Raw genomic sequence first — 14,254 nt, forward strand, 5'->3', positions numbered from 1 at the left:
TCTGTGGCTGATCCAGTGAAATATTATTCCCTTGTTATCCCTTATCATGTATCTATACACTGTAAATAGATCGATTGTAATCAGGTATTGTCCTTCTACTGACTGGTTAGCATGCAAAAAAAAGCTTTTCATTGTATCTCAGTACACGTGACAATAAACAAAACTGTATTGACATCAGGCAAACCACGGGATCAAGGACATCTGAGTCTTTTAGTTGAGTTTAGTTTAGGGACGCAGGGCGGAAACTGGTCCTTTGACCCACCGAGTCCATGCCGACCAGCGAACCCTGTACACTAACACTATCCTACACACACTTGGGACAATTCACAATCTTACCAAGCCAAGGGGCAGCACAGTGGCACAGTGGGAGAGTTGCTGCCTTACAGCACTATGGGTGCTCACTGTACGGAGTTTGCATGTTTCCCTGTGGCCTGCGTGGGTTTTCTCCGGGACTTCCAATTACCTCCCACACTCCAAAGACGTACAGTTTTGTAGGTTATTTGGATGGGGATAATTGTAAATTGTCCCTATTGTGTGCAGGATAGCATTTGTATATGAGGATCGCTGGTCGGCACAGACTCAATAGACAATAGGTGCAGGAGTAGGCCATTCGGCCCTTTGAGCCAGCACCGCCATTTACTGTGATCATGGCTGATCATCCACATTCAGTACCTGTTTCCACGCTCTATCTCTAAACTACAAATCTGTATGTCTTTGGAGAGTGGGAGGAAACCGGAGAAAACCCATGCAGGTCGCAGGTAAACCGACAAACTCTGTACAGACAGCAACCGGAGTCAGGATCAAACCTGGGTCTCTGGTGCTGTCAGGCAGCAACTCTACCGCTGCACCATTGTGCTGCCCACCGTCAGCTGAACTATCCTCCCCTCTGTTCAATGACATCTGTATCCATAGTGATTTAGTATCCACAACTCCAGGCGGGGCCGGGCAATGTCTAACCTAGTACAGAAACGGTCCCTTGGCCCACTGTGTACACCAATCCCATTTGCCCACCCCGGCTGTGTATCCTGTTCCTTGGCTAATTAGGTGCCTGTGCAAACACTACAACCATGTAGTGATTGTATCTGATTCCACCTCCACCTCTGGCAGCACGTTCCACATATCCACCATGTGTGGAAAACACCATTGCCCTCAAATTCCACAATGTAAAGAAGCCAATTAACCTACAACCCCACATGTCTTTGGTGAGTGGGAGGAACCCGGAACACGCAGATCACAGGGAGAACGTACAAACTGTGTACAGACAGCATCCGTAGTCAGGATCGAACCCGGGTCCCTGGCGCTGTAGGGCAGCAAGTCTACCGCTGTGCTGCCAGAGATGCTGCCAGACCCCCTGAGTTACTCCTGCACTTTGTGGCTCGTGTTGTCCCATTAGTTGTATTTAGAACTAAAGCTGTGCATGTGGAGAAACAAATGGGGAGGTTATGGGAAAAGTGAGATAGATCAACGGGATCTCTCCTCGACGCATGCTCAGTTCACCCAGCACCTTCACCTCTGCTGCCTTGTGTTGTGATTTGATGCACTTCTCGAGGGAACACGCAGTTCTGAATCATTGATTCATCAATTTATATCCAAATAGGTTTATAATCTGACAATGTTCTATGGTCCTTCATGTTTTAACCTTCCTTTATGTTGCAGAGATGTGCTCGTGGTTCCCTCATTCTCCGGTACATCCCCCGAGTCCCAATGTAGCACTGAGAGTGGTGCCCACTCTCTCCACACAAGATATGAAGACAGTCGGTAAGTTTCTCCTCTCCATCAACCTGCCTGCCTGCCTGTCAGCCAGTCACCACCACCTGCTTCAGGCAACTCCTGTTAACGTCCAGTCAATATGTTGCTCTCTTCACATGGAATTGTTTTTAAGTGCGGGTGAGCCAGGTCACACTTTCTGTTGAAAGTCATTGCGAGGTGTCTGGCGTTGCCCGAGTTTCATTTTCAGGTGTTTCCATGTTTTAAAGGCACTCCTTGGGCTCTTTAAGTGATTCAGTAACTTCACACAGAGAGTAGCTGAATCCTGCCGCAGTCCTTGCAGATGTCACGCAGTGCTCGTGACCCTGTTCACAGTAGCCCAGTCCCCAGAGGTACGAATACAGCTGCTCTCAAGCCTCTGTGCCAGCCCAGCAGATGGTACAGGGGAGTTCTGTACCATCCTGCACAAGACCTGCCATAGGTTGTGCCCACCCAGAGCCTTGGCACCCTCTGCCAGTCCCAGTCAGACCCGACTATTGATCTGGACAATCCCAGACCACCTGCAGCCTTGTCTGACCCCACCCTTCCTCCATGCTCAGGGTGGGCCAATGTACCTGTGAGAGGCCGTGTCAATATGGTGGCATTAGTGTGTTGTAGGCGAAGTGTCGAGACCATAGAGGTATTCTCTAATTATTGGGTGTGAATGAGATGGAATTGCCATGGGTGTGTTGATAGAACTGTACAGCACAAGAACAGGCCCTTCAGCCTTTAATGCCTGTGCGGAACATGATGCCAAGGTCATCTCTCACCTACCTGCACATAATCTGTACCCTTCCATTACCTACCTATTCAAAAGTCTCTTAAATATTTATCATATCTGCCTCCACCACCCCTGACAGCCTGTTCCAGACTCTCCACCCTCTTTATATATTTAAACAAACTTGCCCTGCACATCTCCTTTGAGCTTTGCTCCTCATAACTTAAAGCCAAGCCTTCTTGTATTTGATTAGTCATACGGCACAGAAACGGGCCTATTGGCCCAGCAGCCATTGTACTTGCTAACACTCGTACTAATCGACACCAGTCTTCTTTGTCTGTAGCCTTCTATGCTTTGGCAATTCAGTTGTTTATTCAGATGCTGCTGTAAGACTGAGAGGGCACCTGCCTCCACCATGCGTTGCAGAAACTGCTCTAGGTGGTGCTGGTGATATCATCGATTGTGCAAGGCCAGGTATCATTAAACACCATTAATGTCTTGTGTTCCAGGTAAGCTTGAATTGGGGGATGAAGATTTGAAACTGATGTTGAGGAAACACGTGGAAAAGCGAAGGTACCAGCCGGTAAGCTGAGTTGCAGTCTTCTGCCCAGCAAGGTGGGCCATTGCCTGCATCAATGACACTCTATGTGTTGCCCTTCTTGAAAATGATCACCAACGCTCTTTCATCCACCTTTAGACAGCGCTTCCACATAGCAATAACATGCAAAATATTCCCATGTTGCTTTTGCTTCCTTTGACAGCTGACTGACCTTCCTCTCATCAGAGATAATTTTGTCAAATTTGCACCAGCAGAAGCATTTGTAAATGTGATCACATCCAACGCATTTCCTCTTCATCTTCTCTGCATGAAGAAGAACAATTTCAGCATCTCCATGTTGGTGAAATGCCTGAATTCTAATTTCTCGACCTCTTTCCAAGGCGTGATGCTCAGCACTGAACCCCAACCCAGCTGAACATGACGGACTTTTTTGTTTTAGTTTGTAATATGAATAAAGGCAAAATAATTTACATTTTTAACCTTTCATCTAAAGATTTGGCAAAACACCCTCTGGGTCTCATTTCCATTGTCCCAACTTAGCTCACATTTCAACATTTTACTCATTTTATTTTTGCTCACATTCTTGCTAACAATGTATTAATGTCTTTCTAAAGATCTAGTACATGTCTGAAATTCCAAACATCCAAAGTTCAGTGTTTTTCTTGCACAAAAACGCATGCTTTTAATGATTAGTATCCAAATACCAATGCAAAATAAATAGTCCAATTCCAACCTCTGGAGAATTCCTCTGGTCTGAAAAACAGCTATTTGCTATCATTCTGTGTTTTCTATTAGCCAACTGCCCCTTTATCCCCATATATTGGTGTTGATTCTGTATTTCATGTCTACCAGCGTACAGATACTTTGTTTTGCGTGTTGTCCAGGCAAATCATATCGTACTTGAGTGCAGAAGATAAGATAAATAGAGTGCAGAATAGTGTTACAGCTACAAATATAAGGCAGATAAATACAATATTCCAAGGGTTGCAATGTAGATCGAAGATTGTGAAATTTTTTACTAAATAAATGAGGTTCATTCAAAAGTAAGATGAGAGTGGTGAAGAAGCTGTTCTTGAATATGGTGGCGCGTGGTTTCAAACCTGGTACCTTCTGCCCGATGGGAGAGGAGAAGAGAAAGAATGACTCGGATGCGAGTGTTCCTTGATTATATTAGCAGCTTTCCAGAGACAGCGTGGAGTCTAGATGGAGTCGATGGAGTGGTAGGCGGGTTGCATCTACAACTCTATACTCAATACCCCGAGCAATTAAAGCAAGCACATTGTAAGCCTTCTTTACCAGTCTATCTACGCGAGTTACCGCTTTCAGGCAGCAATGGGCCTAATGTAATTAAAGATCTCAGGCAGGAAAATGAGCTCCAGGCATCTGCTTGTATAGATCTGGATACATCTTTTGAAACTTCCATGTGCCTGTTTCATGCTGTTGCTGAAGTTCAAACCCAGCAACTGTGATTCAATATAGTTGGTAATCTCAATCCGTTAGTTTAACCAGCAGAGGTACAATGGAAATTGGTGGAATGTATCGTAATGGGCTTTAAAACAGTTACTAAGCCGCACAGTCATACTCTTCTTGTTTTTCCTCCCATTCTCCAATCCTCAGGACCATCCAGACTTGGCTACTGGTGACCTGACTCTGAACGACATCATCGGCCGCATGAATGCTGGTCGGAGAGGCTCGCTGGCAGGTGGGTGCAAATGGCTATCTGTCTTGTTCTTGGCACTATGGCATTGTTGTCAAACACCATGGCAGTGGGTTGCACAAAGTAGAGTTGCCATAAAGTTGCTGTCTTACAGCGCCAGAGACCCAGGTTTGATCCTGACTGTGGGTGATGTCTGTACAGAGTTTGTACGTTCTCCCTGTGACTGCGTAAGTTTTCTCCGGTTTCCTCCCACACTCCAAAGATGTGCCAGTTTGTAGGTTAATTGGCTTCTGTCAATTGTCCCTAGTGTGGGATAGTGCTGGTGTATGAGGTCGGCACAGACTCAGTGGGCCGAAGGGCCTGTTTCCATGCTGTATCTCTTACAAGTAATGTCTAAAGACTATATTGTGTATATAAGCCTGCATAGAAGACAAACATTGGCGTGGTTGTAGTTAATGGAAAAGTTGTCGAAGTGTATTGTGAGATATAGGTCAACTGGAAAATTGGGCAGGGGTTATCTGAAGTTAGAGAAGTCAATGTTCAAGAAGTGAATTATAAAAAGAGATTGGATAGACTGGGTTTATTCTCACTAGAATGTTGGAGGCTGAGCAGTGTCTTTAAAGGGGTTGATAAAACTATGGTTAGGATAGATGGTAGATGTCTCTTTCCCAGGACAGTGGAGTTTAGAGCCAGAGGGCACAGGTTTAATCTGAGAGGAGTATGTTTTTCATACAGAGGGTGGTAGTTATGTGGAACAAGCTGCTGGAGGCAAATACAATGTATAAAAGGCATTTGTACATCTAGTAGTAAAGGTTTAAAGGGACGCAGGCCGAAAGCGGGCAAATAAGATTAGTGTAGAAAGGCATCCTGGTCGGCATGGCTGACGTGGGCCAATAGAGCGCACTTCTGTACTCTATGAGTCCATGATAAGATGTCCCTCCATCGTACCTTTTTGCATACATTTAAAGTTGTGGACAAAACATTACAGTGAAGGATCTGGGCTTTAAAGTGAACAATAAAGGATGTAACAAGACACAGATTTTTGTGAGGCAACTCCAGAGTTTGGGACCAAAGTGCGTGAGACAATACTGATGATGAAGATGGTGAGGAGCAACGTGACAATGGTGAGTGGGGCAGCCTGGCAGGTAACATTTGTGTGGATTTAGGAATAAAGGGGTTGAGATGTTCCAGAGTTAGGGACAAGGACATGAAGGAATTTAAACACAATAATGAACATTTGAACAAATATTGGGAAATGAGCTGAGGTACAATGACTGACAATGTAACACTATTGGAAGTGGCGCTTCTGTTATGGAATGGATCAGGGTTCAGCACTCTGCTTGAGAATAAATACTGGGATTCATCTGGTCTGGATGTTGGATGTACTCTGAGAGCATGGGAAAGTCATGGAAATAAAGGATACATTTTAAATAAGAAAAAGCAGGGTCCAATTACATTGAGACACAGAAGGGAACAGGCCTTTCGGCCCACTGAGTCGGCACTGACCAGCGATTACCCTGGTGTCAGGGGTTACCGGAAGAAGGCAGGAGAATGAGGGAAAGATAGATCAACCATGATGGAGGAGACTTGATGGGTTAAATAGTCTAATTCTGCTCTTAGCACTTATGAACCCTGTACACTAGCACTATCCTACAGACTAGGGACAATTTACAATTTTACGGACCCAATTAACTTACAAACCATGCTCATTATCACTACATCTTTGGAGTGTGGGAGAAAACCAGAGCACTCGGAGAAAACTGGTGCGATCACGGGTAGAACAGACAGCACCCGTAGTCAGGATCGAACATGGAGCTCTGGCGCTGTAAGGCACTGTGTCAATATTGAAGGGGATAGTGTAGGAGAGGTGGGATTATTTACATTTATCCCATTTCAGATCAACTGCGTAATGCGATGTGCAGTTCAGTACAGTACAGTTGATTTATCGCCACATGTACCGAGGTAGAGTGAAAAGCTTTTGTTGTGTACAATCCAGTCAGCTGAAAGACAATACATGATTACAGTTGAGCCATTTACAGTGTAAGTGAATAACATTTAGTGCAAGGTAAAGCCAGCAAAGTCCGATTAAGGATAGTCTGAGGAACACCAATGAGGTAGATCAGAAATGCTCTCTGGTTGTGATAGGATTATCCAGTTGCCTGATAACAGTTGTGGAAGAAACTGTCCCTGAATCTAGAGGTGTACATTTTCACACTTCTATACATTTTCCCTGATGGGAGAGTGGGGAAGAGAGAGTGGCCAGGGTGGGACTCATTTGTGATTATGCTGCTGGCCTTGCAGAGGCAGCGTGAGGTGTAGATGGAGTCAATGGAAGGGAGGTTGGTCTGTGTGATGGTCTGGGCTGCGTCCACAATTCGCTGTAATTTCTTGCGGTCTTGGATGGAGTTGTTCCCAAACCAAGCTGTGATGCATCCCGATAAAATGCTTTCTGTGGTGCATCTGTAGAAGTTGGCGAGGGTTGTTGGGGAACATGCCGAACTTCCTAAGCCTTCTAAGGAAGTAGAGGCGTTGGTGTGCTTTCTTACAATTACAATTCAATTCAATTTATTGTCATTTGGACCCCTTGAGGTCCAAACGAAATGCCGTTTCTGCAGCCATACATTACAAACAAATAGACCCAAGACACAACATAATTTACATAAACATCCATCACATTGCTGTGATGGAAGGCCAAAAAAACTTCTCTCTCCACTGCACTCTCCCCCCCCGATGTCAGAGTCAAAGTCAAAGCCCCCGGCGGGCGATGGCGAATTGTCCCGTGGCCATTTAAGCCACGCCGGGTGATGCAAGGTCGCGCACCGGGTCTTGGTGTTAGAGCCCCCGGCGTGCGCTCGCAGAGACCCGCAGCCATTCCAAGCCGCGCGGGGCGGTGCTGTAAGGCCCCGCTCCAGGAGCTCGTCAACCCCGCAACTCGGGCGGGAGAAGTCGCCGCTGCGGAAGCCCCGAAAAGCGGTCTCCCTCCAGGGACCCGCGGGCTCCCGGTGTTACCGTCCGCCAAACCCGCAGTTGCAGCCACCGAATCTCCGGGGGTCGGGCCGCAGCAGCGTCCACCACAGCTCCACCCGCTCTGGACTCGGCCAGCCCCGTGACGGTGAGGTGAGGAGTCGGCACCAGAGCCCCCGGTCTTCCTGTTGCAGCCCCAACGACAACGGAGACCCGACAAAGAAAAGGTCGGGTCTCCCGTGCAGGGAGAGATTTAAAAGTTACCCCCAACCCCCCCACACCACCCCCACCCCCCCACACACATACCCCAACAAAAATAACAAAAACTACATAAAAACATAGACATAAAATAATAAAAACGCAGACGGATTGCAGAGGCCGCTGCAGACGAGAGTCGCGCCGCCTACCGGAAACTTGGTCGTTGCTTCAGTATGGGTGATCCAGGAGAAGTTGTTGGTGATATTGACTCCTAGGAATTTGAAGTTTTTAACCATCTCTACTTCGGCGCCGTCAATGCAAACTGGGGTATGTGTACCGCTTCACTTCCTGAAGTAGATCACTATCTCTGAAGGAGGGTCTCGACCCGAAACGTCACTCATTCCTTCTCTCCAGAGATGCTGCCTGTATTACTGAGTTACTCCAGCTTTTTGTGGCTCTCTTTGGTTTAAACCAGCAACTGCATTTCCTTCTTACACACTATCTCCTTTGTCTTGCTGACATTGAGAGACAGGTTGTTGTCTCCACACCAGGACACGAGGTTCTCAATCTCCTTCCTCTACTCCATCTCATCATTTTGATATTCGGCCCATTATGGTAGTGTCTCCGAATTTGAAAATTGAATTAGATTTGTAGATGGCTGCACAGTCGTGGGTGTACAAGGAGTAAAGAAAGGGGGTGAGAACGTAGCCTTGCGGAGCACCAGTGTTAAAGATTATCGTAGAGGATGATGTGTCCCCTCTCCTCACTGATAGGGGTCTGTTGGTCAGGAAGTCGAGGATCTAGTTGCAGCGAAGACCGCTGAAAGCAGGTCCCGCGAGTGAAGTGATACGTTTGGATGGTATTATGGTGTTAAAGGCAGAGAGTAATGATCTCACTCAGCAGGAACTCCCATAATCTGAAGCTAATGCTTTGATCTTCACCCACAGCTTTATTAGATCTTCCATTCCCAAAGAAAAGGACGAAAGATAAAGAAGAGAGGAAGAAAAAGAAAATGAAAGTGATAAAACTGGAGCCCGACGATTTGGCCGAGTCGTCGGGAGCAGAGGGACCGATGGCACCACCTCCAGAGCAGCAGGTGACACCGAAGTCGGTCACTACTCCTGAACCGTGAGTGGCTTCTTCACTTGTTAACTCATGCAGCTCCAAGTATGGTCCATATTAATGAATGCGATCTGGTTGGCACAACTGACTGCATGTAATATAACCATATAACATATAACAATTACAGCACGGAAACAGGCCATCTCGACCCTTCTAGTCCGTGCCGAACACGTATTCTCCCCTAGTCCCATATACCTGCGCTCAGACCATAACCCTCCATTTCTTTCCCGTCCATATAACTATCCAATTTATTTTTAAATGATAAAAACGAACCTGCCTCCACCACCTTCACTGGAAGCTCATTCCACACAGCCACCACTCTACATCATTATCCACAACCCCACCTATCTTAGTATCATCTGCATACTTACTAATCCAATTTACCACACCATCATCCAGATCATTGATGTACATGACAAACAACAGTGGACCCAACACAGATCCCCGTGGCACCCCACTAGTCACTGGCCTCCAACCTGACAAACAACCATCCACCATTACTCTCTGGCATCTCCCATTCAGCCACTGTTGAATCCATCTTGCTAGTCCACCATTAATACCCAACAATTGAACCTTCTTAACCAACCTTCCGTGAGGAACCTTGTCAAAGGCCTTACTGGTCCACATATACAACATCCACTGCTTTACCCTCATTAATTTCCCGAGTAACCTCTTCAAAAAATTCAAGAAGATTAGTCAAACATGACCTTCCAGGCACAAATCCATGTTGACTGTTCCTAATCAGACCCTGTTTATCCAGATGCTTATATATATTATCTCTAAGTATCCTTTCTATTAATTTGCCCACCACTGAAGTCAAACTAACAGGTCTATAATTGCTAGGTTTACTCTTAGACCCCTTTTTAAACAATGGAACAACATGCGCAGTACGCCAATCCTCCGGCACTATTCCCGTTTCTAATGACATTTGAAATATTTCTGTCATAGCCCCTGCTAATTCTACACTAACTTCCCTCAATGTCCTAGGGAATATCCTGTCCGGACCTGGAGATTTATCCACTTTTATATTTCTCAAAAGTGTCAGTACTTCCTCTTCTTTGAATCTCATAGTTTCCATAGCTACTCTACTTGTTTCCCTTACCTCACATAATTCAATATCCTTCTCCTTGGTGAATACCAAAGAAAAGAAATTGTTCAATATCTCCCCCATCTCTTTTGGCTCTGCAGATAGCTGTCCACTCTAATGGACCAATTTTATCCCTCGTTATCCTTTTGCTATTAATATAGCTGTAGAAACCCTTTGGATTTACTTTCACCTTACTTGCCAAAGCAACCTCATATCTTCTTTTAGCTTTTCTAATCTCTTTCTTAAGATTCTTTTTACATTCTTTATACTCCTCAGGCACCTCATTTACTCCATGCTGCCTATAATTATTGTAGATCTCTCTCTTTTTCCGAACCAAGTGTCCAATTTCCCTTGAAAACCATGGCTCTTTCCAATTTTTACTATTTCCTTTCAACCGAACAGGGATATAAAGATTCTGTACTCTTAAAATTTCACCTTTAAATGTCCTCCATTTCTCTTCCACATCTTTCCCATAAAACAAACTGTACCAATTTACCCCTTTTAAATCCTTTCACATCTCCTCAAAGTTAGCCTTTCTCCAAACAAAAATCTCAACCCTAGGTCCAGTTCTGACCCTCTCCATAATTATATTGAAACTAATGGTATTGTGATCACTGGTCCCGACCTGTTCCCCAACGCATACCTCTGCCACCTGACCCGTCTCATTTCCTAACAGGAGGTCCAGCACCGCCCCTTCTCTAGTAGGAACTTCTATGTATTGCTGCAAAAAACTATCCTGCACACATTTTACAAACTCCAACCCATCCAGCCCATTTACAGAATGTGTTTCCCAGTCTATGTGTGGAAAATTAAAACCTCCCACAATCACTACCTTGTGCTTACTACTAATATCTGCAATCTCCTTACATATTTGCTCTTCCAATTCTCTCTCCCCATTTGGCGGTCTATAATATACCCCTATAAGTGTTGCTACCCCTTTCCCATTTCTCAGTTCCACCCAAATAGCCTCCCTAGACGAGCCCTCTAATCTATCCTGCCAAAGCACTGCTGTAATATCTTCCCTGATAAGCAACGCAACACCTCCACCTCTTGCCCCTCCAATTCTATCACACCTGAAGCAACGAAATCCTGGAATATTAGTTTCCAATCACAGCCCTCCTGCAACCGTGTTTCACTGATCGCCACAACATCATACTTCCAGGTGTCAATCCAGGCTCTAAGTTCATCCACCTTTCTTACAATGCTCCTAGCATTAAAATATACACATTTAAGAAACCCACCCTCTCTTATTCTCTGTTTATTGTCTTTATCTTCTCTATCCCCTACATTTTGGGTCAGAGTGCTACGATTCTCTGCCTCCTGCCTCACACACTGACTGCTAGCTTTCCCAATTTGAGTCCCTCCCCCCAACCATACTAGTTTAAAGTCTCCCCAGTAGCCTTTGCAAATCTCCGCGCCAGGATATTGGTCCCCCTCGAGTTCAAGTGCAACCCGTCCTTTCTGTACAGGTCGCACCTTCCCCAAAAGAGGTCCCAATGATCCAGAAACTTGAATCCATACCCACTGCACCAGTCCCTCATCCACTCATTTATCCTCCACCTCGCTCCATTCCTACTCTCACTGTCGCGTGGCACAGGCAGTAATCCTGAGATTGTTACCTTTGCAATCCTTCTCCTTAACTCTCTACCTAACTCCCTAAATTCTTCTTTCATGAACTCTTCTCTTTTTTTACCTATGTCGTTGGTACCTATATGCCACTTCAACCTGGACTTCCACTGTTACGCTGATGACACCCAGATCTACCTCGGCACCAAATCCCCCCACAACCCCCCCCTCTCCCATATCAACTCCTGTTTGTCAGCTATAAAAACCTGGATGCAACATAATTTCCTCAAACTCAACTGCGATAAGACAGAATTCCTCCTCATAGGCTCCAAAGCCACACTCAGCAAAATCAATAACCCCACTCTCACCATCGACGGCACCACTGTCTCCCCATCTCCCCAGGCCCGCAACCTTGGCGTGATCTTTGATTCCACCCTTTCCCTTGAGCCTCACATCCGCAATGTCATTAAAACCCCCTTCTTTCATCTCCGCAACATGGCCAAACTCAGACCCTCTCTCACACCTCCCGCTGCTGAAAGACTCATCCATGCCTTCATCTCCTCCCGACTGGACTACTGCAACTCACTTCTCCTTGGCATCAGCTCCACCTACATCAACCGACTCCAACTGGTCCAGAACGCAGCCGCCCGACGCATCACCCACACCAAATCCTGGCATCACATCACTCCAGTCCTCAAACAACTTCACTGGCTTCCCATCTCCCACCGGATCAACTACAAAATCCTGATCCTCACCTACAAAGCCCTCCGCCATCTGGCCCCCCCATATCTCACTGACCTCCTCTCCCCCTACCAACCCTCACGGTCCCTCAGATCCACATCAGCCGGTCTCCTCTCCATCCACAAGTCCAACCTCCGCAGTTTTGGGAACAGAGCCTTCTCCAGGGCAGCTCCCAGGCTCTGGAACTCCCTTCCCCAACTGATCCGCAATTCTGTGTCCCTCACCATCTTCCAGTCCCGCCTCAAGACCCATCTCTTCACCTCTGCCTATCCTTAGCCCCACGTCCCCCTCCCTTTTCATCTGTGCATTAATTGCCTCACACTGTGCTTTGTATTGAATTCTGTCTTTACTTTGTGTACTAGTCATGTCTCTACTATTTATTTCATTCCCCTTGCATGTTTTTCCTCTACCTGCTAAATTTTTGTAAGGTGTCCTTGAGACTCTTGAAAGGCGCCCATAAATAAAATTTATTATTATTATTACCACAACCTCGGGCTCCTCTCCCTCCCATTTCAGGATTTCTTGGACACGTTCAGACACATCCCTGACCCTGGCACCAGGGAGGCAAACTACCATCCGGGTTTCCTGTCTGCGTCCACAGAATCGCCTATCCGACCCCCTGACTATAGAGTCCCCTATTACAATTGCCCTCCTCTTCTTTTCCTTACCCTTCTGAGCAACCGGACCGGTCTTTGTGCGAGAGGCCCGGCCACTGTCGCTGCCCCCAGGTAGGCTGTCTCCCCCACCCTTACTCAAACATGAGTACTTATTTTCAAGGTGTACAGCCACCGGGGTACTCATCAGTCCCTGTCTCTGCCCATTGCCCTTCCTAACTGTGACCCAGTTTTCGGTCTCCCGTGGTCTTGGAGTGACCACCTCCCTGTAACTCCTTTCTATGACCTTCTCGCTCTCCCTGAGCAGACAGAGGTCATCGAGTTGCTGCTCCAGGTTCCTAACCTCATTCCTAACCTCATTCCTAACCTAACTTTTATACTCACAGCTCCCTTAGGAGCCCCATCTCGACGCACCTGGCGCAGATGTGGACGTCTGGAGGGCACTCAGACTCCATGACCTCCCACATCTGACATCCAGAACAGTAAACTGCCCTGGCCCTCATTCTCCCCCTTATCCTGGATACAATAAAGCCTTACCCGGGATACAAGCCAATCAGCTGCTTCCTCTAGTCCGTTCGACCAATCAGAGGCTTCCACCAGCCCCCTTAATTTGAAGTGTGATCTGCGAATGGAACTTTGCAGATTTTGGCTCCTCCTTCTGTAACGGCTCCTGGGACTCTGTTGAAACAAGCCCCGCGATGGGTTTTTGAACTCACCACACGGACGTCGCTCCTCCCTCTGTAACGGCTCCTGGGCCTTAACTCCCAGAATCCTTAACTCCCAGAATCCTTAACTCCCAGAATCCTTAACCTGAAAGCAGAAATGTAAACCCGGGGTTGCACCCAATCAGCTGCTTCCTCTGGTCCTCTTCCACCAATCAGAGGCTTCCACCAGACTCCTTCTCTGGAAGTGAGATGGAACGTTGCAGATTTGGGTAACTCACAGCTCCAGGTAACTCCTCCTCGCACCAACGGCTCCCCGGGCCTCTGTAGAAGCAAGCCCCGGGCTGTTTTTATACTCACAGCTCCAGGTAACTCCGCCTCGCACCAACGGCTCCCCGGGCCTCTGTAGAAGCAAGCCCCGCGCTGTTTTTATACTCACAGCTCCAGGTAACTCCTCCTCGCACCAACGGCTCCCCGGGCCTCTCCCATGTAATGTGATTGACATTGAGGTTATTCACCTTCCTCTCTCTTTCAGTTGTACACCTTATCATTCTATAATTTGACATTAATATCACGGAGTAATACAGCACGGGAACAGGCCCTTTGGCTTAATACGTCCA

General features: G+C 46.7%; 1 protein-coding gene across 4 annotated transcripts in view; it reads left to right on the forward strand.

Moving 5' to 3' along the window:
- The window catches only part of nfrkb (nuclear factor related to kappaB binding protein), a 115,540-nt gene that overhangs the window by 6,001 nt on the left and 95,285 nt on the right, over nt 1-14,254 (forward strand). For all 4 annotated transcript variants that reach the window (XR_004416762.1, XM_033049875.1, XM_033049876.1 and 1 more), the window contains exons 6-9: nt 1,657-1,758; nt 2,974-3,047; nt 4,641-4,725; nt 8,790-8,970. Coding sequence is in view for 3 of the 4 variants with exons in the window: in XM_033049875.1 (XP_032905766.1) it covers nt 1,657-1,758; nt 2,974-3,047; nt 4,641-4,725; nt 8,790-8,970 (442 nt within the window). In the remaining variant the exon portion in view is untranslated. The remainder of the gene's footprint in view (nt 1-1,656; nt 1,759-2,973; nt 3,048-4,640; nt 4,726-8,789; nt 8,971-14,254) is intronic.

The sequence above is a fragment of the Amblyraja radiata genome, chromosome 33, assembly GCF_010909765.2.
Source record: "Amblyraja radiata isolate CabotCenter1 chromosome 33, sAmbRad1.1.pri, whole genome shotgun sequence".
In the NCBI taxonomy this organism is placed as follows: Eukaryota; Metazoa; Chordata; class Chondrichthyes; order Rajiformes; family Rajidae; genus Amblyraja; species Amblyraja radiata.